The sequence below is a fragment of the Entelurus aequoreus genome, linkage group LG20 (assembly GCF_033978785.1).
Source record: "Entelurus aequoreus isolate RoL-2023_Sb linkage group LG20, RoL_Eaeq_v1.1, whole genome shotgun sequence".
NCBI lineage: Eukaryota > Metazoa > Chordata > Actinopteri > Syngnathiformes > Syngnathidae > Entelurus > Entelurus aequoreus.
Window position 1 is genome coordinate 34,284,369 of NC_084750.1, and position 27,966 is coordinate 34,312,334.

The 27,966-nt window shown below is 39.3% G+C and overlaps 1 protein-coding gene across 1 annotated transcript; it reads left to right on the plus strand.

Annotated features, from left to right (window-relative positions):
- Positions 1–128: 128 nt before the first annotated feature.
- rnf5 (ring finger protein 5) lies at positions 129–27,960 on the plus strand. Its single transcript, XM_062029987.1, has 6 exons — positions 129–476; positions 20,074–20,092; positions 20,221–20,333; positions 20,413–20,470; positions 22,847–22,958; positions 26,668–27,960. The coding sequence occupies exons 1-6, from the start codon at positions 160–162 to the stop codon at positions 26,778–26,780; spliced, it is 732 nt and encodes a 243-aa protein (XP_061885971.1). The 5' UTR covers positions 129–159; the 3' UTR covers positions 26,781–27,960.
- Positions 27,961–27,966: the final 6 nt, after the last annotated feature.

Sequence of the window (27,966 nt, forward strand, 5' to 3'; positions counted from 1 at the left end):
GTATGTATGTATAAATGTATAATTTACATTACTTTCACACGATTAATTATGGTATATTATTAAATACATTTTGGATTTGATTTACGATCGGTAGGCGGTGGTTTGTTTCCCCCGGAAACGGACATCTGTATTCCGGAAGTGCGTCACAAACATAGCTTTATGTTAGTGACAGGCAGCCCACTCGTCGCTTGTGATTCACAGCTAACGTTAACCCTGGTCGGGCCCTTGTGTGACAGCTCGGTGCGTGGCCCTTTCACTTGCACAGGACGTACTATGGCGGCCGCGGATCCCCGGTCCTCGAGTGACGGCGGACCGGCCAGCAGAGGAGGAGTCCCGGGCGGGGAGAGCAGCAAAGACCGCGATGGACCGGGCGGCAGCAACGGGGAAGGCGAACGGGAACGAGCCACCTTCGAGTGCAACATTTGTTTGGACACTGCCAGGGACGCTGTCATCAGTATGTGCGGACACCTCTTCTGGTATTTACCGGCTTGCTTTTTCCCCCACCCAAATTTCACATTTGATTATCATACCCTGCTTGTGTGTGTGACGACTGTGCGGCCTTTATTTACTTTCGTTTGGGCTGTTTTTAAAGGTGCAAACACGCCCATCCACAATGACGGAAGAGACTAGATTATCGTTTCGCATTAGAACTGGGGCGGTATAGCTCGGTTGGTAGAGCGGCCGTGCCAGCAACTTGATGGTTCCAGGTTCGATCCCCACTTCCGCCATCCTAGTCACTGCCGTTGTGTCCTTTGGGCAAGACACTTTACCCACCTGCTCCCAGTGCCACCCACACTGGTTTAAATGTAACTTAGATATTGGGTTTCAGTCACTTGAGAAAAAGTGCTATATAAATGTAATTCACTTCACTAACTTCTTCATAACAAGTGCAATCGCCTAGATGGGTCTGATAGAGCCGGAGTGATCTTTGCACCTACAGTTTGGTACGTGCTGACCTTATCGTATGTTTTGGTGTAAGGCACCTTAGTTCATGGCTGACACATTAACCTGCACAGTCATCTTATGGAGATTTTTACTAAAGCAGTGGTTCTTAACCTGGGTTCGATCGAACCCTAGGGGTTCGGCGGAGGTCAAAACACACCCGACTCATCATGTAAATACAAACTTCTCCCTATCGGCGTATTACGGACACGGCAACAGCTGACTGATTTGCAGGAGTGTAGTTTGTTGTGAGTTCATGCACTGTGTTGGTTTTGTTGTTTGAACAAGGTGATGTTCATGCACAGTTCATTTTGTGCACCAGTAAAAAAAAAAACATGGTAACACTTTAGTATGGGGAACATATTCACCATTAATTAGTTGCTTGTTAACATGCAAATTAATAACATATTGGCTCTTAACTAGTCATTATTAAGTACTTAATAATGCCTTATTCAGCATGGCCTTATTATAACCCTGACCCTAACCCTAACCAAATAACTCTAAATTAAGTCTTTATTACTTAGAATATGTTCCCCTAGTGCAGTGGTTCTTAACCTTGTTGAAGGTACCGAACCCCACCAGTTTTATATGCGCATCTACCGAACCCTTTAGTGAAAACATTATTTTTTTATTTTTTTTTCAAATTTAAGACAAAGTTATATGTTTTTGGTAACACTTTAGTATGGGGAACATATTCTACGTAACAAAGACTTAATTTAGAGTTATTTGGTTAGGGTTAGGGCCAGGGTTAGAGGGTTAGGCTTATAATAAGGCCATGCCGAATAAGGCATTTATAAGTACTTAATAATGACTAGTTAAGAGCCAATATGTTACTAATTTGCATGCTAATAAGCAACTAACTAATGGTGAATATGTTCCTCATACTAAAGTGTTACCATGTTTTTTTACTGGTGCACAAAATGAACCGTGCATGAACATCACCTTGTTCAAAGAACAAAACCAACACAGTGCATAAACTCACAACAAATTACACACCTGCAAATCAGTGTGACTTCTGCTGTTGCCGTATCTGTAATACGCCGATAGGGAAAAGTTTTTATTCACACAGGGGCGGCGTGGCGAAGTTGGTAGAGTGGCCGTGCCAGCAATCGGAGGGTTACTGGGGTTCAATCCCCACCTTCTACCATCCTAGTCACGTCCGTTGTGTCCTTGGGCAAGACACTTCACCCTTGCTCCGGATGGCTGCTGGTTAGCGCCTTGCATGGCAGCTCCCGCCATCAGTGTGTGAATGTGTGTGTGAATGGGTGAATGTGGAAATACTGTCAAAGCGCTTTGAGTACCTTGAAGGTAGAAAAGCGCTATACAAGTATAACCCATTTATCATTTATTTATTTACGATGAGTCGGGTGTGTCTTGACCTCCGCCGAACCCCTGAGCCCGACTCACCGAACCCAGGTTAAGAACCACTGCCCTAGTGTCCAAATAACTCAAAATTATGTCTTTGTTACTTAGAATATGTTCCCCATACTAAAGTTTTACCAAAAACATATAACTTTGTCTTGAATTTGAAAAAAAACAAAAAACTTTTCTTTTTCATTTAAGAATGGTGAATGCGCATATGAAACTGGTGGGGTTCGGTACCTCCAACAAGGTGAAGAACCACTGCCCTAAAGGGACATGGAGGGGAAAAAAATGTTTTGCGAGATCTCGCAAAAGGTTTCTCTCCTATGTCAGTGAACCGGAAGTAAAACAGACACAGCGATGGTGAACCGGACGTGAAACAGACAAAGCAATGGAGGAGCCCACCCATCATCCGTGGGAGAAGTTTACCCATCTTCTTCCGCTTATCCGAGGTCAGGTCGCAGGGGCAGCAGCCTAAGCAGGGAAGCTCAGACTTCCAGCTCCTACCGGGGTATCCCAAGGCGTTCCCAGGCCAGCCGGGAGACATAGTCTTCCCAACGTGTCCTGGGTCTTCCCCGTGGCCTCCTACCGGTCGGATGTCCCCGAAACACCTCCCTAGGGAGGCGTTCGGGTGGCATCCTGACCAGATGCCCGAACCACCTGATCTGGCTCCTCTCGATGTGGAGGAGCAGCGGCTTTAGTTTGAGCTCCTCCTGGATGACAGAGCTTCTCACCCTATCTCTAAGGGAGAGCCCCACCACCCGGCGGAGGAAGCTCATTTCGGCCGCTTGTACCCGTGATCTTGTCCTTTCGGGCATAACCCAAAGCTCATGACCATAGGTGAGGATGGGAACGTAGATCGCCCGGTATATGAGAGCTTTGCCTTCCGGCTCAGCTCCTTCTTCACCACAACGGATCGATACACTCGATCGATCTCACGATCCACTTTTCTCTCACTCGTGAACAAGACTCCGAGGTAATTGAACTCCTCCACTTGGGGCAAGATCTCCTCCCCAACCCGGAGATGGCACTCCACCCTTTTTCGGGCGGTTCGCAGCCGAGTGTGAAGCGACTGGGATGAGAATCAGCACCTCCAAGTCCGAGTCCATGGAGAAGTTTATTGATTTCTATTTTAGTATTGGCCTAACATATGTAGACATCAAATCGTATTATGGTCCCACAACATAGCACAGATGATTAGGGATGATACTCGAAACCGGTTTTCCCGGTTGTTCGATAAGAAAAGAACCGAGTCCTCGGACTCTAATCCCTTTTTGAGAACTGGTACCCGTTATCAAGACCACTATAGTAAAGAAAAAGAGTTGGTTCTTTATTCGAATCCCTCGGAACGAATCCCGTCCCGACCAGAAATGCCTCTCGAGACATCACAAGAAATCAGTCACGTAGCTCAGTCATTAGGCGCAGATAGCGAAAGCAGGAAAAAAATGGACGGGAAAAAGCGCTCCAAGGTGTAATAAAGTTCAAAACAAAAGGTATAATCCAATGAATAACTTTACTGAAAGATCTCAGCAGGGTACAAACACATGAAGAACACTTTTACGACCAACCGGAAACATAGCAACCAGGCTAGCAACGCACCTCCTTTACGGCAGCTGTCGCAACGTTTTTAAAGCAACCACAGCACATACATATATATATACACAACATATATGACATGATATCCCTTTTTTAACTTTTGTTTTTCTTTCCTTGTAAACAAAACAAAATCACACTGTATATGTGTTATCTGTCTAATTATAAATAATGCAGACGAGGCGTGTTGGCTGAGTTCTTGACGTTTACTTTCACGGGTGACGACATGCAACAACACTTTTCAGGGCTACCGCGCATGCTCGTCACTCCCGTTGCATGATGGGTAGTGTAGTTGTTATATTCCCTAGCTCATAACATCTTTCCCCCTATAAATAAATAATGTTTGTGTATTATAGTGTATTTCTTTTTTTAGCTTTAACTTTTTATTTTTTAGCATTGTAACCACATTTGCAAACAACTTTTCTCTTCATAGAATTTTCTTTCAATAAAGAAATAAAGTGCAAAAATGTCAAAGCATCATAACAAACAGTTATGTCAAATAGCAGCAGAATTGCACTTTTTGGAGAGCTGTATTATTTCCAGTTTTGTGCCCAAGGGACTGATTTTATTTAACACTATATTATTATTTATACACCTATAGTGATCACAGAGACAGGTTGTTTTTGTGTTACTGTATATATTTGTTTTTCTGAAAAATCCCACTTAATATACTTTCGGTAACCACAGTTAATATTTATTTATTTAATTTTATTTTGTTAGGGGGTAACAGTCAATATTTATTTATTTATTAGATTAAATTGTTTTCTTATATAATAAAAGTGAGTTTTTGTTAAACCAAATATTGTGTGTTTTTTTCCATATACAACAACCTATCTGGACTCGATAAGAGAATCGATAAGGAATCGGTTCGATAAGAGGATTCGATAATAGGCTCAAACTCGATAATTTCTTATCAAACATCATCCCTACAGATGATGGGGAGGCCCCCGCTCCTCCATCACTGTGTCTGTTTCACTTCCGGTTCACCATCGCTTTGTCTGTTTTACTTCCGGTTCACTGACATAGGAAAAAAACCTTTTGCGAGATCTCGCAAAAAGTATTGCCAGATCTCGCAAAAGTATTGCCACATCTAATGCCACAAGTAATGCCCACTGCTCCCCTCACCTCCCAGGGGGTGAACAAGGGGATGGGTCAAATGCAGAGGACAAATTTCACCACACCCAGTGTGTGCGTGTGACAATCATTGGTACACCAAACCAACATGACTACTGTGCAGTCAACAGAGTGCAAACTATTTGAGTATGCAAGGGGGCAAGATCCTTTTATTAAAAGTAGATTAGAGCAAAAAAAATCGAACTATGCGATGCAATCTATCGCTATACTTTTTGTCGATTTGTCAAGGGATGTTAGGGATTATGGAGTACTCGGAAATGTCAAACTATCTGGTGCTCCAGACGTTATTCTAGATACAGATAGTACTTTATTGATTCCTTCAAGAGAGTTTCCTCAGAAAAAAAAGACACGACAGAACGGATGGAAACTAGGAAAAGCATGGAGGTCTACAACTTCTTTGTGTGTGGCTCGGTCAAGGAAATTGGTATCAAGACTCTCCCGGATAAATCATGCATCGTTTTTGCCGGGTTAAGGTTGCATTTCATGATTAACTTTGCGTCTACAGCCATGTTTTGTTGCCTTATTGTTTTTGCAAGCGCCACTACGAGTATGCATGTTCCTAATCAAAATATAACTAAAGATCTCAACGTTGTGTATGTGCTGAAAGTAGGGCTGGGCGATATGGCCTTTTTTTAATATCTCGATATTTTCAGGCCATGTCACGATACACAATATATATCTCAATATTTTGCCTTAGCCTTGAATGAACACTTGATGCATATAATCACAGTTGTATGATGATTCTATGTGTCTACATTAAAACATTCTTCTTCATACTGCATTAATATATGCTCATTTTAAACTTTCATGCAGAGAGGGAAATCACAACTAAGTGAATTTAGCAAAACTGTATTTATTAAACAGTTATTAAGCAGTGGCACAAACATTCATGTCATTTCCAAAACAGAAAGTGCAAGATTGTCAGAGACATTTTAAAACAAGCTATTAGTGCACTTTTGTGCGTGTCACTAAGATGACATATCAAAACAACACAGTGCGCTTTCTGTACAGAACGCCACTACAATATTTTAAAACAAACATACGGTGTTGATCTGGAATTGTTTGCCTCGGCATTTTGATGGAGTGGGCGTGTGGCACCGAATGGAGATGTTGACATGCGGAGTAAGCACTCCTCATTGTCTACCAGGTGACTTTTCAAATGATGCTACATATTAACAGTAATGCTACTTTTTTTAGCAACACTTTCGCCCCACACTTGACAAATTACGGTTGTCTGTTCGACATATTCCCACTTGAAGCCAAACCGCCAGACGATGGACCCCATGCTGTTTTTCTTGGGAATTAATTATTCCTTCATTTGTTACCAGATTCGCACCTTCTCTCTCTCTTATTACCACTCACACCACTCCGCTAGCATCACAGCTAACGTTACCCATGCTGCTACCTCTCTGCTCCGCGAGGGCGTATACGTATGTGACGTATGACGTGACAGTATGTGAGGTGTCGCTGTCAGTGAGAAGGAGACACAAGAAGGAGTGGGAAAAACCTGTAGTGTAATGCCAGCAGCTAAAAGCAACTGCGTGAGAACGTATACTCGGATATCACGATATAGTCATTTTCTATATCGCACAGAGACAAACCCGCGATATATTGAGTATATCGATATATCGCCCAGCCCTAGCTGAAAGCCTCAATTAATGATTGTTGCCTTTTAGGGTTTTTTCACAATGGACTCGCCGAGTTGGTGCTTTTATGAAACACTCATGTTTTTTGACCTCGTTAAACAAGATAAAAATACAAGTAAACTCAAGATAATATTTAAATGGGAAATATTACAGGTTAAAAGTACAGTACAGGCCAAAAGTTTGGACAAACCTTCTCATTCAATGTGTTTTCTTTATTTTCATGACTATTTACATCAAAACTATGAATGAACACATGTGGAGTTATGTACTTAACAAAAAAAGGTGAAATAACTGAACATGTTTTATATTCTAGTTTCTTCAAAATAGCCACCCTTTTCTCTGATTACTGTTTTGCACACTCTTGGCATTCTCTCGATGAGCTTCAAGAGGTAGTCACCTGAAATGGTTTTCAGTTCACAGGTGTCATAGTTTTGATGCCTTCAGTGACAATCTACAATGTAAATAGTCATGAAAATAAAGAAAATGCATTGATATGAGAAGGTGTGTCCAAACTTTTGGCCTGTACTGTATATCAAACAAACCTTAAACAAAGTGATCACTGCAAACCTGTGCGTTCTTCTACTTGATATGCTACCTTGGTCTGGAGTGTGTGCTACTTGTCGTTTTTCCTAAAATCTTGCACTCTATTGCCCTTCTTGAATACCTCTTAAAGGAACTCTGAAGAAACTTGTATCTTTTTCACGTTTTGATCGGTTCCAACAGCCTAAAGCCATGCAAGCATAGGGCATTTTTCTTCGAGAAAGGTAAAATACCGCCCACAACGCTATAATAACAGACGCTCACATATTTAATGAGCCGGACATGACGTCAGGTGAATACAACCTATGCTACGACAGTCGTGGGAGCGAAATTTAGCATTTAATTCAGTCGGAACAAACATCTTCTAAGACAAACCACACAGTCCAGCTGCAATCGATTGAATGCCCTGAGAATACAATGAGATTATCAATAGATTCCCCAAAGTTCCGTTTTAGGGCCCCTCTTTTTTTCATCATTTGGGCTTAATCATCTGGTGCTTGCGAGTTCAGTTCAAAAACTTGTGAGAGACTCATGTTTTTGCAGAAGGTCATTAAACTCTGTAACTCTGACAAAATAACTGACCAAAATCAAATGTCTGCTGTAGCGGACAATTGGTTCCTTGGAATATACAGAATATGACTGATATAAGAATCCAGCCCCCAGGTCCTTAGCTTTCTGGAAATGAAATATCCCTGTCCTAGGGACTGCAACCAGTATAGGAGAGAAACTGGATGCATGCTGTTTAATGTGTGCAATTGAATGAAATATAGAGTATTGAACAATTGGCTAAGTGTTTAAAATGCTTTGTTCTGCTTCCTTGCTTTCTTTAAAAGTCTGTTTTTGTGCCAAACTTGATGACTCCTTGCTTTTGTGGCTCCTTGCAATTATTAAAAAGTGAAGTCCCATTGTTGACCTGTTGTAGACAGGAAAGTAATGCAATGACGTGCCTTTTGGTTTAGCAACCGATGACTTCATGGAAAAAGCTACAGTCAGGTTATTTCCTGTACTTTTAGTAATTATCTGGATACAGCTCAAAACATTTCTTTTTTTCTTTTCACCTGCGCTTGCAGTTATAGCTGCCATGCTAATTGGAAGATTTCTGTTGTAGATGTTGCTAATGTCATTTAGTTGCCATGCTTCCCTCCCCTGACTCTTGCACCGTCGTATTTGTAATATGATGCAACAATCTGTAAAGCAGCCAGATGATGGCATCACTTTTTGCCCTGTTGCAACTTCACAATAAAGTTGCCATCAAATCATAATGCGAAATTACTCTGTCAGCAGTGTTCAACTGCAGTATTCGACCGCCTGTTGATTTTTGTAAGTTTTAAAAGACATTACGTTACAGTACATATTTTTTTTAGCATGTTTATGTCGACAAAGAGACAGAATATTAAACAAAAATCCAGAAAAAAATCAAATAAAGATTAGAAATTCGTGTTTGATTTGCCTTTTTTAACTGATCTGTGATGTTTACCGCAGCTGTGTCCCAGTGTTTACATGGCTAAAGATCATACTCACGTGAAAGAGTCCTTCAAAAGGAATGCACGGAAATACTCATTTACTGCAGTAGCGACTTATGTGTGAAATTATTAACACATTACCGTAAAATATCAAATAATATTATTTAGCTCATTCACGTAAGAGACTAGACGTATAAGATTTCATGGGATTTAGCGATTAGGAGTGACAGATTGTTTGGTAAACGTATAGCATGTTCTATATGTTATAGTTATTTGAATGACTCTTACCATAATATGTTACGTTAACATACCAGGCACGTTCTCAGTTGGTTATTTATGCGTCATATAACGTACACTTATTCAGCCTGTTGCTCACTATTCTTTATTTATTTTAAATTGCCTTTCAAATGTCTATTCTTGGTGTTGGGTTTTATCAAATAAATTTCCCCAAAAAATGAGACTTATACGCCAGTATGTTTTTTTCCTTCTTTATTATGCCTTTTTGGCTGGTGCCACTTATACTCCGGAGCGACTTATACTCCGAAAAATACGGTACATAATTCCATCCATCCATTTTCTACCGCTTATCCCTTTCGGAGTCGCGGGGGGTGCTGGAGCCTATCTCAACTATAACCGGGCTACATAATTATATTTCCATATTCCTTGTTAAACACATGCAGGAGTTGCATGAACTCCAGGAGGGTGCATGTCTTGCCAAAACACCGGCTCAAATTTGAGCGCAAGTTGCAACGAACGCGTCGCCTATGCAGAGTGTGAAGCCGCTTCTAAGATATCAGTCCTCACCACCTTGGCGAAAAATAAACAGTTTCTTCCAAGTACTATTATCACTGGAGGACAACAGGAAAATTAATGGCTAAGCATAGCATGCTACTCACACACCGAGCAGGACGGCACAAGAAGCTAACCGCTAAAGCTTCAATGTAAAGTAATTGACCCATATGTCGATGCTAACAATACCTACTATAGTATCAGTATGCAACTAAAGTGATTAGATAAATATTTTTCTAGTTCTTATTATAAAGAAATATTTTTTGGGGTCGTTTTTGTTATTGTTTATAAACAAAGGGAATGTCTCGACATACAGGAAGTCTTTGAGGGCAAACCCCAAATTATTTCAATGTGAGCCAAAAGTAGTTTTTGCTTTTTGTTTACTTATTATGCATTAGCCACTAAACCAGTGTTTTTCAACCACTGTGCCGTAAGATACAGTATGGTGTGCCGTGGGAGATGATCTAATATAACCTATTTTGGGTAAAAAATATTTTTTGCAAACCAGTAATTATAGTCTGCAAATGATGTGTTGTTGTTGAGTGTCGGTGCTGTCTAGAGCTCAGCAGAGTAATCGTGTTATACTCTTCCATATCAGTAGGTGGCAGCCGGTAGCTAATTGCTTTGTAGATGTCGGAAACAGCGGGAGGCAGCATGCAGGTAAAAGGGTATCTAATGCTTAAACCAAAAATAAACAAAAGGTGAGTGCCCCTAAGAAAAGGCATTGAAGCTTAGGGAAGGCTATGCAGAACGAAACTAAAACTGAACTGGCTGCAAAGTAAACAAAAACAGAATGCTGGATGACAGCAAAGACTTACTTGGGAGCAAAGACGGCGTCCACAATGTCCATCCGAACATCAATCAATCAATCAATGTTTATTTATATAGCCCTAAATCACAAGTGTCTCAAAGGGCTGCATGACATAACAATCGACAATGTCCCCACAAAGAAGGATGAAAACAAAATAGATGCAGGAAATATCGCTCAAAGGAAGACATGAAACTGCTACAGCAAAATACCATAAAAAGACAAAAAGCCACCAAAATAGGAGCGCAAGACAAGAACTAAAACACTACACACAGGAAAACAGCAAAAAAAGACTCCAAATAAGTCATGGCGTAATGTGACAGGTGGTGACAGTACACCTACTTTGAGACAAGAGCTATAGTGATGCATGCTTGGTTATGGTTTGAATTCATATCCAACAATTGCGACAACGACTTTTTACTGTCAACGACTTTTTACTGTCAACTGAGTTTCGTTTTTTAATGATTTCTGCTGGTGGTGTTCCCCGGATTTTTTCAACGCAAAAAATGTGCCTTGAGTCAAAAAAGGTTGAAAAACACTGCAGTAAACAAATAAATTGTATGTAGCATTCTGTACCACAAATGTGACGCATCATTTAATTTACAGCAATATTAGCGCATTCTACATTTCATCAGATAAGCTTTATAAAAATGTGTTTTTGTTTACTTACTGTCAAACATTTTAAGTTTTACAATTGCCAAACTGTAGTGGTACACAGGCTCCATCTAGTGGTACACCAAATCATCACTTGATGAAAGTACAGTGTTTTCTTTTCCTATATTTAAACACAGTGTTACTGTTCAAAATGTTTGTAATGTTACAGTAGCCAAAAGTATTAAATATACTTGTTTAACAAAACCTTTGCCTTTTTAGTGAATACTTAGGTCTACACTGTATTTTAATGCTGTTCATTATGGTGGTACTTGGTGAAAAGAGTTTAAAAAACCATAATCTATTGTGGGCGTATGGGATAGGGACTTGAAATCAGATCGGATTGAAGGCAAAAAAAAATTGGATCCGGATCCAAAAATGTTGTTTAACTCTGGCAATGAATAGTGGAGCGCCACACATTTTATAGCATAATTCTAAAAAATCTTGAATAAGAGCCCAACAACAGCATCTCTACTGTCAAGCATGGCGGTGGAAACAATCAGCTTTGGGGCTGTTTCTTTGTTAAGAATACAATAAGGGCCTGATTTACTAAAAGCTAAATACCTGGCGTAGGCAAAGAAAGCATGTTGTATTATTGGGCGTGTTGCTATCTACTAAGACTGTGTGTGCAATTGTCAAGTGGCGCATACTGCCTTATTTAAATAAGATTTTGCATGTACTATATGGGGCCTCACCACGGAATTACTCATTTACTGCACATTCACGTTATGCTCCTACCTGTGGTGTGTTTTTATGTTTTCAAACATGCAGGAGACATGTACCACTTTTTATGGGCATTTTAGAAGCAGCCGTGCAGTCCACACCACTCCCCCCCCCCATTTTCTCACCACTGAAGGTGCATGGTAGAGAAGATGCAAAAATGCATAGCTCAAGAAGTTTTATCATATTGGATATATGTTAGACATGTATTTTCTATGTGAAAAAACGGAAATATTAAATGACACAAACACGTCAATTACATTTGTTTTTATCTGCCCCTTAAGTCATCTAGCGGCTATGAAATTATAAAAGGATGTTGCTGAGTAGACGTTTACAAACGTGCTAAATAAAACGTGCTCCGAAAACGGTGATGTGTTGCTAAATCACTTTGCGTGTGCTGTATTTGCATTTTGTCCTCCCAGTATTGTGGGTGTTATGCTAATCAGCATATACTTTGCATTTTAATGAGGAGTCAGGCAGAGACGCAAAATGGATGACATGCCTTATTCTGCTCACTTAACAAATGCGATCCACTTTGCACACGTTTTGCCTGTGATATTAAGTTTGCACGTGTTCTAATACGCGCAAACCTTTAGTAAATCAGGCCCTAAGTCCGTAAGACGGGTCTGTAAGACTGCAATGAGGGCGTGATTTGCCTCCTGAGAACCTTGTGGTCTAATTCAAAACACCGATGATGAGTCTTGCGGAATTACAATCATGTCCCAAAACATAGGACCCAGGCCACAAAGGAGTGTCTCAAGAAGAAACATTTAGATCCTGACGTAGCCTAATCAGTTTGAGGAAAATCTAAAACTAAGTAGCCAAGCAAAACAGCCTTGAACAATTCAGCATTTGGAGAGGATCTGCAAGCAGAAGTGGACTACAAAACCTAAAACCAGGGAAGTTGGCACGTTGTGTAAATTGTAAATAAAATCAGAATACAATGATTTGCAAATCCTTTTCAACTTATATTCAATTGAATAGACTGCAAAAACAAGATATTTAACGTTCCAACTGGTAAAATGTGTTATTTTTTGCAAATATTAGCTCATTTGGAATTTGATGCTTGCAACATGTTTCGAAAAAGCTGGCACAAGTGGCAAAAAAGACTGAGAAAGTGGAGGAATGCTCATCAAACACTTATTTGGAACATCCCACAGGTGAACAGGCTAATTTGGAACAGGTGGGTGACATGATTGGGTATAAAAGCAGCTTCCATGAAATGCTCAGTCATTCACAAACAAGGATGGGGCGAGGGTCATCACTTTGTGAACAAATGCGTGAGCAAATTGTCCAACAGTTTAAGAACAACATTTCTCAACGAGCTATTGCAAGGAATTTAGGGATTTCACCATCTACGGTTCGCAATATCATCAAAAGGTTCAGAGAATCTGGCCGAAAACCAACATTGAATGCCTGTGACCTTCGATCCCTCAGGCGGTACTGCATCGAAAACCGACATCAGTGTGTAAAGGATATCACCACATGGGCTCAGGAACACTTCAGAAAACCACTGTCAGTAACTACAGTTGGTCGCTACATCTGTAAGTGCAAGTTAAAACTCTACTATGCAAAGCGAAAGACATTTATCAACAACACCCAGAAACGCCGCCGGCTTCGCTGTGCTCGAGCTCATCTAAGATAGACTGATGAAAAGTGTTATGTGGTCTGACGAGTCCAGATTTCAAATTGTTTTTGGAAACTGGACGTCATGTCCTCTGGAACAAAGCGGAAAAGAACCATCCTGATTGTTCTAGGCGCAAAGTTCAAAAGCCAGCATCTGTGATGGTATGGGGGTGTATTAGTGCCCAAGACATGGGTAACTTACACATCTATGAAGGCACTATTAATGCTGAAAGGTACATACAGGTTTTGGAGCAACATATGTTGCCATCCAAGCAATATTATCATGGACACCCCTGCTTATTTTAGCAAGACAATACCAAGCCACATTCTGCACGTGTTACAACAGCGTGGCTTCGTAGTGAAAGAGTGCGGGTACTAGACTGGCCTGCCTGTAGTCCAGACCTGTCTCCCATTGAAAATGTGTGGCGCATTACAAAGCCTAAAATAATAGAAACTAGAATATCAACTGATGCAAAACTGTGTCATTAACACTCACAAGTATAAAACTACATTTTTAAAGTAATAATTTCTTACTTCAAGCATGAAAAAAAAAAATCATGATGCTGAGCGCATATCATGTCAAGATAATGGCACTAGCATTTACTTAATTTGAGAATGTTTTTCAACATATTGAGCAAAAAGGTCTTTTTTTTTCTACCAAGAAAAGTGCACTTGTTATTAGTGAGAATATACTTATTTTAAGGTATTTTTGGGTTAATTGAGGTTAGCTAATTTTTCTTGTTTTGGAAAGTCTTGACAAGCCGAATTTTCTTGTTCTATTGGCAGATAATTTTGCTTAGTTCAAATAAAATACCCCTAATTTTAGTAAAAAAATTTTCTTGTTTTTGAAGACTCACGTTTTGCAGTGTAATCACATAATGCATGATGAGGGTTGGTGGATTTATTCCATTTGGCACAACCTTGTCCACAGCAATGATACAGTAAATAATTGGTGCCTGGTCTGACCGTGGTATATGGATTTCCGAGAAGTAGAATTATATGTCGAATATTTTCATAACTACAGCAAAAAAAGACTATGACCTTTTTTTAACATTTTAAAGCCCTGTAGATATGAAAAAACACCCTTATACTCACCTTTACACTTTTTAAATTCAACATAGTAATGCTGCCTGAGGCTGAGTCATGTTGTACGTGTATGTTAACGTAACATATTATGGTAAGAGTCATTCAAATAACTATAACATATAGAACATGCTATACGTTTACCAAACAATCTGTCACTCCTAATCGCTAAATCCCATGAAATCTTATACGTCTAGTCTCACTTGAATGAGCTAAATAATATTATTTGATATTTTACGGTAATGTGTTAATAATTTCACACATAAGTCGCTCCTGAGTATAAGTCGCACCCCCGGCCAAACTATGAAAAAAACTGTGACTTATAGTCCGGAAAATACGGTAGCTAAAAAAAAAAAACATGCTAATGGTAGCATGTGTCAAGTACCAAGTTATGACTGAAGTGTACGCATGCAAAATTAGCTATGAAAGTTAGCTAAGCGTCTTAACAGGTAGCATGTATCAAGTACCAAGTTATGAGTCTGAGGTGTACGCCTGCAAAATCAGTTAAAAAAGTTAGCAATGAATGTTTTTCATTATTCACACAATAATTGTTATTTTTTAATGAGATGCAACTATTTTATTTGTAAGAGTTGAAGCGGAATTAAAACGCTGCCCACCCAATTTTACAAAATATACAACTCTAAGATGCGTATCAACAAAACTAGCTAAAAAAAAAAGTTAACATGCTAATGTTGGCATGCTAACAGTTAGCATGTGTCAAGTACAAAGTTAAATGACTGAGGTATACACCTGCAAAATTAGCTATTAAAGTTAGTATCCTTAAGTTTTAACATTAGCGTGCTAACATGTAGCATTTGTCAAGTACCAAGTTACGAGTGAAGTGTACGCCTGCAAAATTAGCTAAAAACGGTAATGCTTTTGAGCATTCACACAATATTTTTTTAATGAGGCAGCATCAATAAGGTGCCTAGCAACAAAACTAGCTAAAAAAGCTAAAATGCGAATGTTGGCATGCTAAATCAGTTAGTACTATGTAATATGACTCTTTGGTATACGCCTGTAAAATTAGCTATAAATGTTAGCATGCTAACAGGTAGCATTTGTCAAGTACCAAGGTATGAGTCCGGATTGTACGCCTGCAAAATTAGCCAAAGTTAGCATGCTAATGCTTGATTGATTGATTGAGACTTTTATTAGTACATTGCACAGTACAGTACATATTCTGTACAATTGACCACTAAATGGTAACACCCGAATACGTTTTTCAACTTGTTTAAGTCGGGGTCCACGTTAATCAATTCATGGTAGCATTCACACAATAATTATGTTATTGTTTTAATTAAATACTATTACTATTTATTTATTTATTTGCGAAAAAAAACATGTTTAGATTAGAGTCAAAATTGAAATATTTCAAGGCTGCTATGTAAGGATATAACAGAACATTTTATTGTGGTTTCAACAGGGAATAGGGAATAAACTGATTTGATACTCACTATCTCATGGTTATCATGTGACAGCAGAACATGTAGATCGAACATCTTTGAAATGTCTGCGGGCTGTAGATGAAAACATACAACAAAAGTCATGAGTCATCACAATTGAGACGGTAGTGATGAGGCAATCATTTGCTCCATTACATGTACACAGGCTCCAGTTGTGCAATAAAGTCTGTCAGTTTGAGGCCGGCATTGCTAGCTTTTTGTTTAATCTGATTCTGACGCGTGCTTTGTTCCATTGTTTGCACGTTCCAAAGGAATGTCAGCAATCTGCATCAACAAAGGATGTTTGAGTTAAGCTCAATTGAATAAATTGAATGATGCAAACATGTTTGTTACTGGATACTTTCTAATACTCTTCTGCTTTGGAGACTTTGAATGTGCAAGTAATATGAAACTATAATTATTTGATACTTGTTTATATTGACAAATGTGGTGTTTTAGTCTGTTTTAATTAAAGACACTAGGGCTGCGAATCTTTGGGTGTCCCACGATTCGATTCAATATCGATTAAAGGCCTACTGAAATGATTTTTTTTTATTTAAACGGGAATAGCAGATCCATTCTATGTGTCATACTTGATCATTTCGCGATATTGCCATATTTTTGCTGAAAGGATTTAGTAGAGAAAATCGACGATAATGTTTGCAACTTTTGCTCGCTGATAAAAAAAAGCCTTGCCTGTACCGGAAGTAGCGTGACGTCACAGGAGCTAGTATTCCTCACAATTCCCCATTGTTTACAATGGAGCGAGAGAGATTCGGACCGAGAAAGTGACAATTACCCCATTAATTTGAGCGAGGATGAAAGATTCGTAGATGAGGAACGTTACAGTGAAGGACTTGAGAGGCAGTGATGGACGTATCTTTTTTCGCTCTGACCGTAACTTAGGTACAAGCTGGCTCATTGGATTCCACACTCTCCTTTTTCTATTGTGGATCACGGATTTGTATTTTAAACCACCTGGGATACTATATCCTCTTGAAAATGAGAGTCGAGCACGCGAAATGGACATTTAAAGTGACTTTTATCTCCAAGACAATACATCGGTGACACACTTAGCTACTGAGCTAGCGTGATAGCATCGTTCTCAAATGAAGATAGAAACAAAATAAATAAACCCCTGACTGGAAGGATAGACAGAAGACCAACAATACTATTAAACCATGTACATGTAACTACACGGTTAAAAATTCTCAGCCTGGTAAGGCTTAACTATGCTGTTGCTAACGACGCTAAGGCTAATTTAGCAACTTAGCAACCGGACCTCACAGAACTATGATAAAACATTAGCGCTCCACCTACGCCAGCCAGCCCTCATCTTCCCATCAACAGCCGTGCTCACCTGCGTTCCAGCGATCAACGGCGCGACGAAGGACTTCATCCGTGGGTTTGGCGGAAAGCATCGATCGGCTAGGCGTAGTAAGTAGTCCTTGTTGTGTTGCTGTAAGTATTGTACTTAGCCGCTAATACACCGATCGATCCCACCTACAACGTTCTTCTTTGCAGTCTCCATTGTTCATTAAACAAATTGCAAAAGATTCACCAACACAGTGGATTTTTGTTGAAGAAAACAAGAGGCTTTTCTATCGGGTCCGATGGTGTCCAACCACTTCCGTTGCTTTTGTGACGTCACGCGCATAAATCATATCCAAAGGACTTTTTCAACCGGAAGTGTGGCGGGAATTTTAAAATTGCACTTTATACATGCCGTATTGGCATGTGTTGCAATGTTAAGATTTCATCATTGATATATAAACTATCAGACTGCGTGGTTGGTAGTAGTGGGTTTCAGTAGGCCTTTAATGGGGTCACGATTCGATTATAAATAGATTTTTTCGATTCAACTCGATTATCGATTCATTCAATACATAGGATTTCAGCAGGATCTACCCCAGTCTAGGTCCTAGAGGTCCAGTAATCACAGGTAAGAGCTACTGTGCTAGCTCTAGTCACAGCTTGCCCCACTTTTAGTTTTGTCTCTCTGTAAAGTGAAGGTACAACATTGTCTGTAAAAAAACGAGCGTGATGGGATGTCATACCGTAGCTCAATAGTTTTGATCATGAACCTGAAGCCTTCTCTCTCTCCACTGCGCTGTATGGTCGCAGGTCTTTTGCAATGAAAGCGATGGATCTGGTTATCTTCTTTGCCCGTTCAGAACTGGGTGGTAATTTTGTAAAATGGTGAAGTGTGTGTTGATCAGCTGCCGGTGTTAGTGGATGATCCTTTTCCATTGATAACTCTGGGTGGTGTCTGTCCAAGTGAGCGTGAGGATTTGAAGTATTCCCAAAATACTTAACTTTAGCGTTGCAAAGTCTGCAAATTGCATGAGTCATGTCAAGCCCTTTCTTGCCACAGTAAAATCCAAAGTGTCTCCAAATGTTTGCTTTCAAAGTCCGTGCAGGCGGTTGTATTTCTTCTTTAGGCTGCTCCGTTTCTTTTTCTTCTACCTGCTTTTTAGCGGCAACACAACAACACTACACTCCCCTTAGTAGCTAGCCACCATTGTATTTTCTTTTCAGTTACACGAAAAGATGTAAAATGTGAGTCTCTCACAAGTTTTTGGAACTGAACTCACAGGCCACCAGTTGAATAGCCCAAATCATGCACAAGAGGGAACCTGAAATGGAACCCTTAGGAACACCGCTAGTATAAGTAAAGAAGTTGAAGAAATTACTACTGACTGCATCTGAAGTACACAAGCTCCTTAGTTGCATAAATATGGAAGTAGAGTTGTCTCACATCAACTTCTATGTATCCATACATCCAATTTCTACCGCTTGTCCCGTTCGGGTGGGGGGGGGGTGCTGGACCCTATCTCAGCTGCATTCGGGCGGAAGGCGGGGTACACCCTGGACAAGTCGCCACCTCATCACAGGGCCAACACAGATAGACAGACAACATATACCAATATGATAATAATACATAGGCATATATTAATAAATATACAAATACAAATGTGATATACAAATAAATAAATAATTTGTATAAATAAACGCGTATTTGTGAATATATTTTTGAGATATATTGTAGCGTCCCGGAAGAGTTAGTGCTGCAAGGGGTTCTGGGTATTTGTTCTGTTGTGTTTATATTGTGTTACGGTGCGGATGTTCTCCCGAAATGTGTTTGTCATTCTGGTTTGGTGTGGGTTCACAGTGTGGCGCATATTTGTAACAGTGTTAAAGTTGTTTATACAATCACCCTCAGTGTGACCTGTATGGCTGTTGACCAAGTATGCATTGCATTCACTTGTGTGTGTGAAAAGCCGTAGATATTATGTGATTGGGCCGGCACGCTAAGGCAGTGCCTTTAAGGTTTATTGGCGCTCTGTACTTCTCCCTACGTCCGTGTACACAGCAGCGTTTTAAAAAGTCATACATTTTACTTTTTGAAACCGATACCAATAATTTTGAAACCGATATCGATCATTTCCGATATTACATTTTAAAGCATTTATCGGCCGATATTATCGGACATCTCTTCTCTAATAATGATGTTAGTATTATTTACTATTTACTAAAACTTATACAGTATGTGTTTTATGTTGCACGATTGCACCAAGAAAAATTCCTAGTTTGTGAACCCGTTCTCAAACAATGGCAATAAAAACTATTCTGATTCTGATTCTAGTAAATTTAAAAAACAAAAAATTATGTGGTACATTACATAGGACATGTAAGTGTCAAAAAGACAGCCATCGTAGATGATAATAAATCTAAAAGTAAAATAGGATAGGATGGGTCTTTGTCATTGCACAAGTACAACGAAACTTTGTTTTCAGCACAAACCCGTTCAAGATTAGACAAACAAACAGTGTACAGGGTTACAGAACAGGAACGCTGATGGGTCGCCACGAGGCGCCCCGTAAAAGATGGGAAAAAGGTAAACGCTGGGGAAGGATGAGTAAAAAATACAATCTAGACTGGTCTCCTAAGGGGGCCCAGTCTGGAGTAGGAAAAAACCTCCATAGCAAAGCACATATACATATTACAACGTACATCTAGAGATATCTAGCAACAGAGGGGAGGGAGTGGGGGGTCATGGTGACAAATATAGTGTAGAAATGCACCCAAATGCAGGAAAAGTAGTCTTATTTTCAAAATGTTCTTTCAGAGTTTGCGGGGCAGCACTTTGTCCTGAATCAGCACCATATTTCTATCAGCACTGCTGGGTTAACAACATTGCATGTTTTATATAAGGTGTTCAACGACGAGATGCAAATTAATCTTTTTTTTTATGATCTCTTTTTCTTCAGCTGGCCCTGTCTCCATCAAGTAAGTATTAGCACACTTTGACCGCCTGATAAGTTGATTTTGGATCCATTTTTCAGTTGTTTTTTTTTTTAGATATATAATGAATAGTGATGACAAGAGCTCTTTCAGTCATTTCTTTTCCACTCCAGTGGTTGGAGACGAGGCCCAGCAGACAACAGTGTCCTGTGTGTAAAGCTGGCATCAGCAGAGACAAAGTCATCCCATTATATGGACGAGGGAGCTCCAGTCAAGAGGACCCACGGTTTGTGTGCGCGTGTGGGCGTGTGTGTGTGTGGCTGATGGTGCCTTTTTGAGTGACTGTTGTTAACGTTTGCCCTCAGGTTGAAAAGTCCCCCACGGCCTCAGGGACAGAGAACAGAACCAGAAAGCAGAGGCGGCGTGAGTCTTATTTTCTCATCTATACTCCAAGTATCAATGTGACAGATATCCGATTATACTGTGTATGTATGTATACGTATGTATACATGTATGTACAGTACACGCCAAAAGTTTCTCATTTCAATGCATTTTCTTTATTTTCATGACTATTTACATTTTAGATTGTCACTGAAAACTATGACACCTGTGAAGTGAAAACCATTTCAGGTGACTACCTCTTGAAGCTCATCGTGAGAATGCCAAGAGTGTGCAAAGCAGTAATCAGAGCAAAGGGTGGCTATTTTGAAGAAACTAGAATATAAAACATGTTTTCAGTTAGTTCACCTTTTTTTGTTAAGTCAGGCTCCAGCACCCCCTGTGCCGAAAAGGGACAAGCGGTAGAAAACTCCACGTGTTCATTCATAGTTTTGATGCCTTCAGTGACAATCTACGATGTAAATAGTCACGAAAATAAAGAAAACCCATTGAATGAGAAGGTGTGTCCAAACTTTAGGCCTGTACTGTATTCAGTCGTAGTCAAAAGTTTACATACACTTGTGAAGGACATGTAATGGCTGTCCTGAGTTATTCCAATAATTTCTACAACTCTTTTTTTTTTTGTGATAGAGTGATTGGAGCACATACTTGTTTGTCACAAAACATTCATGAAGTTTGGTTCTTTTATGAATTTATTATGGGTCTACTGAAAAAGTGACCAAATCTGCTGGGTCAAAAGTATACATACAGCAACATACAGTACATGATCAATTTGGGGATGTAGAAAAGTTACAATCAAATCAAATTAGCTTCATGACATGGCCTCTTAACCTTATGTGAGTGATTATTATTGACGACACCTGTTGACTTCTCTGAGCCCATTTAAATAGGGCTCATGTGATGCAGTAAGACTCGGTTACAATCGCGACAATGAGAAAGTCAAAGGAACTCAGCATCTGAAAAAACGAATCATTGACTTGAACAAGTCCGGAAAGTCACTTGGAGCCATTTCAAAGGTCCCAAGAGCAACTGTGCAGACAATTGTTCGTAAGTATAAAGTGCATGGCACAGTTTTGTCACTGCCGTGACCAGGAAGAAAACGCAAGCTATCACCTGCTGCTGAGAGAAAATTGGTCAGGATGATCAAGAGTCAACCGAGAACCACCAAAAAGCAGTCTACAATGAATTGGAAACTGCTGGAACACAGGTGTCAGTGTCCACAGTCAAGCGTGTTTTGCATCGCCATGGACTGAGAGGCTACCATGCAAGAAGGAAGCCCTTGCTCTAGAAGCCACACCTTAAGGCTTGTCTAAAGTTTGCTGCTGCTCACATGGACAAAGATAAGACCTTCTGGAGGAAAGTTCTGTGGTCAGATGAAACAAAAAATTAGCTGTTTGGCCACAATACCCAGCAATATGTTTGGAGGAGAAAAGGTAAGGACTTTAATCCCAGGAACACCATTCATACCGTCAAGCATGGTGGTGGTAGTATTATGCTCTAGGCCTGTTTTGCTGCCAATGGAACTGGTGCTTTAAATGGGACAATGAAAAAGGAGGATTACCTCCAAATTCTTCAAGACAACCTAAAATCATCAGCCCGGAAGTTGGGTCTTGGGCGCAGTTGGGTGTTCCAACAGGACAATGACCCCAAACACACATCATAAGTGGTAAAGAAATGGCTAAATCAGGCTTGAATGAAGGTTTTAGAATGGCCTTCCCAAAGTCCTGATTTAAACGTGTGGACAATGCTGAAGAAACAAGTCCATGTCAGAAAACCAACACATTTAGCTGAACTGCACACCTTTTGTCAAGAGGAGTGGTCAAAAATTCAGCCAGAAACTTGTGGATGGCTAACAAAAGCACCTTATTGCAGTGAAACTTGCCAAGGGACATGTAAGCAAATATTAACATTGCTGGATGTATACTTTTGACCCAGTAGATTTGGTCACATTTTCAGTAGACACATAATAAATTCATAAAAGAACCAAACTTCATGAATGTTTTTTGTGACAAACAAGTATGTGCTCCAATCACTCTATTACAAAAAAATAAGAGTTGTAGAAATTATTGGAAACTCAAGACAGCCATGACATTATGTTCTTTACAAGTGTATGTAAACTTTTGACCACGACTGTATATGTATGTATACATACATGTATGTCTATGCATGTATACTTGTATACGTGTGCGTTTATGTATATATATGTATATGTATACATGTATGTATACGTGTCTGTGTGTATATATGTGTATAAGTTTATATTTATAATATATCTGTGTGTTGGTATTTATATTATATATTCAATATATATTAATGTATTGTATAAAAATAAATACAATTCAAAGTGTCTCTTTTACTTTTGTCTCCACATATTCAACTAAACATCGGCGGTGCCTCCAGATGTTCCAGGGCTTCAGCGACACTGGTTTTCACATGTCGTTCGGCATCGGCGCCTTCCCCTTCAGCTTTTTCACCACCGTCTTCAACACCAACGACCCCTTTCACCGCGCAGGTATGCATCTTTCCGTAATAAAAAATGATGATTTACAAATCTGACAGCAAAGGTTCAATTCAATCTACGTCTATTGGACCGAAAGCAAATGAATGGCTAAAATTATTCAGGGCAATTTCATAGCGTAGCATGAGCTCATATTGTTTTTGTTTGTTTACTGGTTAATAAACACAGTCGGCCAGGCAAGGTCTAAGCTTTTTAAACAAGGCCTACAAACATGCTAATGCTAACTAGCTTGCAATTAGAGAAAATGTGAGGTTAGTTTTATCCAATGTTCTCTTTTTACGCCTGTCAGCACCACTCCTAAATTTTATTTTCGGCACCATTTCAGTCCTTAATATTAATGTTTGCGTGAAGAAGCACATGTAAAATGGCAATTATTTAATTACAGGTTGCTTCAAATTAAATGTTTTACTAGCCCCTTCATGCTCCATCACTGATAAAAAAAATATAATGACAGTGGCGTACAGTTAGTGCTGGCCTGGCAATTTGATGCACACTGATTGAATCCTGGTTGGGCTTGTAACATGTTTAACTTTATCTTTCATTGTGTCAAATTTTTATTTTGCACAAAAAAAATTCAATTTCTGTCCTGTAAATTTGTTTTAGTGCAAAACATGCAGTTTGATTAACTTAAGATTGACTATACACACTTACTCTTAGGAACCAAAAGGAAACCGCTTGTAAAACTCACCATAAAAATATGTGTACTTTTAACGCTTAAAATATTTCAACAACTTCAGATCTTATATAACAACTTTGTATTACAAAGTTGTTATTTTTATAGTTTTTTAATGTTTTACTGCATTTATTTATAAAAAACCCAAAAAAAAACGCTTTTTATAATGGGGGGAGGAAGCAATATTTCTTTAAAAAAATAAAAAATAATAATAAAAATGTGCACAGTGGAATTTTTGAGCTTGGGTAATTACAGCCTGGAATTGGTCAATATTTCACAACAGCAGGTACGAATAGGTAAGAAAAGTTGGTTTTGCATAATAATGCGAAACAAAACGCCAGATAATGTCTCTTAAAAAGTGCTATTTTGGGGTCCTTATACACTCACCATACTAACACCCGTATGTTGAAGCACGGTACGTCTGACTACAGTAGCCGTAATGCTCCGAAAATCCCTCAAGCGGTGCGGCTTCGTCACTTACTAAAGTTGTACTAAAACATTTTGACAGATTTTTGAGCGCCGTGTGTAATGTTCTATATTCTCAATGAAACATCAAAGTTTTGGTGTTGCTTGCTTACGGGGTACTTGCTAGTGTCATTTATTTACCTGCAGTCCAGATGTGCCTCTTATGTGTAACTGCCATCTACTGGTCACACTTATCATTGCATCATTTACAAAGTAAAGGTTGGTAAGCACCATCAAAATTATAAGGTACATTAGGTGCACTGGGTTATAAGGCACACTGTAGATTTTTGAGAAAATTAAAGTATTTTTAAGTGCGCCTTATAGTCCGAAAGATACGGTACTTTATTCATATCCTATTCTAATGACATTGCAAGCTTTAAAGTGAACAATCATATCCTGTTTTAGGCCCTCGGATTGCACAAGGGTCAAAAAGTATAAAAAAAAATTGACATGAGTAAAGTGTGGAAAAAAATGTTGCAATGGGGGGTATGAGCCTTAAAATTTAATTCTGAGTAGGTCAAGGTTTCTTTCATGGTACCCGAAGGTAAAATAGTTATTGTGCAGACATTTGGGCGGTGCGCCAAAGAGTCACTTGTTTAAGGCAGTGTTTTATTTTCCTATATTCAAACAGTGTTATTGTTTAAACATTAGCCAAAATATTAGACTTACACTTCCTTTTTATTGTCATTCAAATTTGAACTTTACAGTACAGATAAGAACAAAATTTTGTTGCATTAGCTAATGGTAGTGCAGAATAAAAAATCAATAAGGTGCAGGTATAAATAAATAGATTACTGTACAGATAAATATATTGCACTTTTGCATATGCATCCACGTTTATGGATGTATGTTATATTGTCTTTATATTCCAGCGAGTTAATCCCTTTTTGGGGGGAATTGAGGGGATAATTATGATGCGTTCAAGAGTCTTACGGCCTGAGGGAAGAAGCTGTTGCAGAACCGCTCTGCTACGGAGACTGCGGTACCTCTTTCTAGAGTCAGAGTAAATATGAAATATACTTGTTAAATAAAACATCTGCCTTGTTTTTAATGACTACTATTGTGGTTCTTGGAGAGCCAAGTTTTTGTTTCTGGGGGGTGCCTTTAAGAACCGCTGGCATAGATGTAGAACAGGGGTGTGGAACACGGTTACACTGAGGGCCACAATCGCAGTTATGGCTGCCCGCTTGTAACCATATATCATTTATGAATATAAATGCATAAGAATTCACCTCATGATATTATACAATTAATTGCTGGGCATTTGATTATTATATTTGTATTACACACTGGAAAAAAACAAACTGGAAGCTGAGTTGCCACAACTTCACCGTAAAATGTACAATGTTTTTTACAGCGTATTACTGTAAATGGAAACTGACATTTATTTTTTTTACTGTAAAATCCTGGCAACAGAGCAGCCAGTTTTTTTTACTGTAAAATCTATTGTCATTGATGAATAACTTGCTTTGATATAACTCAAGCAGATATTTATTTTGTTTTAATTTTAGTATGATAGTACTATAATGATAGTATTATATTTGTTGTAGGGATGTCCGATAATATCGGACTGACGATATTATCGGCCGATAAATGCTTTAAAATGTAATATCGGAAATTATCTGTATCGGTTTCAAAATTATCGGTATCGGTTTCAAAAAGTAAAATGTATGACTTTTTAAAACGCCGCTGTGTACACGGACTTAGGGAGAAGTACAGAGCGCCACTAAACCTTGAAGGCACTGCCTTTGCGTGCCTGCCCAGTCACATACTATCTATGGTTTTGACACACTCACAAGTGAATGCAAGGCATACTTGGTCAACAGCCATACAGGTCACACTGAGGGTGGACATATAAACAATTTTAACATTGTTACAAATATACGCCACACTGTGAACCCACACCAAACAAGAATGACAAACACATTTCGGGAGAACATCCGCACCGTAACACAACATAAACACAACAGAACAAATACCCAGAACCCCTTGCAGCACTAACTCTTCCGGGATGCTACAATATATACCCCCCGCTCCCCCCCCACCTCAACCTCCTCTGTCCCAAAATTCCAAGCTGCTGTTTTGAGGCATGTTAAAAAAAAAAGCACTTTGTGACTTCAATAATAAATATGGCAGTGCCATGTTGGCATTTTTTTCCATAACTTGAGTTGATTTATTTTGGAAAACCTTGTTACATTGTTTAATGCATCCAGCAGAGCATCACAACAAAATTAGGCATAATAATGTGTTAATTCCACGACTGTATATATCGGTATCGGTAATTAAGAGTTGGACAATATCGGATATCGGCAAAAAAGCCATTATCGGACATCTCTAATTTTTTGCATTATTAGATAATAAAGTTTAATCAATAGCATGCAATACATGTATTTCTGTCCGTCACAATGAAAAGATTACATTTAGTAAATGATAAAATGCTTTATTGACTCATTATTTCAGGGCTTTCGCGGGCCGCCTTAAATGATGTGGTGGGGTAAATCTGAGTTTGACACCTGTGATGTAGAATGTACATATTTTAAAACATTTTGTACTCACTTCCGACAGATCAATACGCGGGCGATCCCCAAGGCAACCTCAACAACGGGAATTACAACTGGCAGGATTCCCTTTTCCTGTTCGTGGCCATCTTCTTTTTCTTCTGGCTGCTGAGCGTGTGACGAAGAGGACGAGCAGCGAGAGGACGAACAGCGAGAGGAGAAAGCGAGGCGGCGCCCTGATTGGGAAGGCAATGGGTGGGGTGGGGGGGCAGGGGAGCTGGATAAACAAATACCACACACACTTTTTAACCAGAGCCACAGATACACACTCGGATGCTAACCTCAGCACGCGCCTGACACAAACGAGGGGCGCTAAAGTGTAATCGGCTTGACTGTAGGAGTAATCCGTCTGCTTTTAGGGGAGAAGAGACAGTATTATGTGGCTTATTCCAGCGAACGTCCTTACAAGGACACGGGGAAGAGTTGTGGAAAGTGAAAACAGAGAAACATTGATGGTTACCATAGCAACGGATTTTCTTGCCTCGACGGGACCAATCAAAAAATAGATTTGTGTATTTCCCCTGAAGGAAGCTACTATTTGTCTTAACTGCCAGTACACTGTGAAGTTATTTAAAACTGTCATCTGCCAGGCACCAGAGCAATCCCAAAAAAAAACAAATAATCTGCAGGCTAAGTGAACCATATTGGGAACTAGTAATCTATGCCACTCTTCAGTGAACTGCAATGTAAAATGTAATATAAAGCACACCTGAGTGATGCATTTGTATATAATACAATCTGTAATATACATGTTTTTATGTCTTTTGGAATTCATTAGTAGCACAGAGATGCGGTTTTTTTTTGTTTTTTTTAAGTTTTGCCTTTAGCCAGTGGTGTCTTCCAGAAAACATGCACAGTACTCATCTTGTGTCCCGTTAAACTGGCCGTGTCCAAAGTGCGGCCCGGGCGCCTGCAGCTCACCCCCTTTCAGAACGTTACTCTGAAAAGAGAAAAGAAAAAGTAACGTAAGCCATGTATCAGTCCATGAATTTTCAAATCTACAAAAAAAAAAATTGGAATTGGATTATTTAATTAAGATGCGAAATGTGCTTATTCTATTCCGGAATTTAAGTATATAACATTTTTAGTTATAGACATGTTTTGGATAAGTCTGTTTCCTCGTTGAGTGTTCCATTTTGGAAAAAGTTTGGATGATACCAGGGTATCTTTAGGATGTCATCATTGAGGGCATACTTGTCTGATTGTTTGGTATGTTGGCTAATGTGACACTACACCTGGACACATTGTGCAGACAATAATGTCTTCAAATATTAAAATTGTTTAAAGCATCCACCTGTTGTTTCTG

Bases quoted from the DNA above. Each gene is read 5' to 3' on its own strand.
- rnf5 (XM_062029987.1), top strand. From the start codon at position 160: ATGTTAGTGACAGGCAGCCCACTCGTCGCTTGTGATTCACAGCTAACG. The intron at 20,471-22,846 runs GTGAGTCTTATT...CGGTGCCTCCAG, and splicing joins AACCAGAAAGCAGAGGCGGC to ATGTTCCAGGGCTTCAGCGA. The intron at 22,959-26,667 runs GTATGCATCTTT...CACTTCCGACAG, and splicing joins CGACCCCTTTCACCGCGCAG to ATCAATACGCGGGCGATCCC.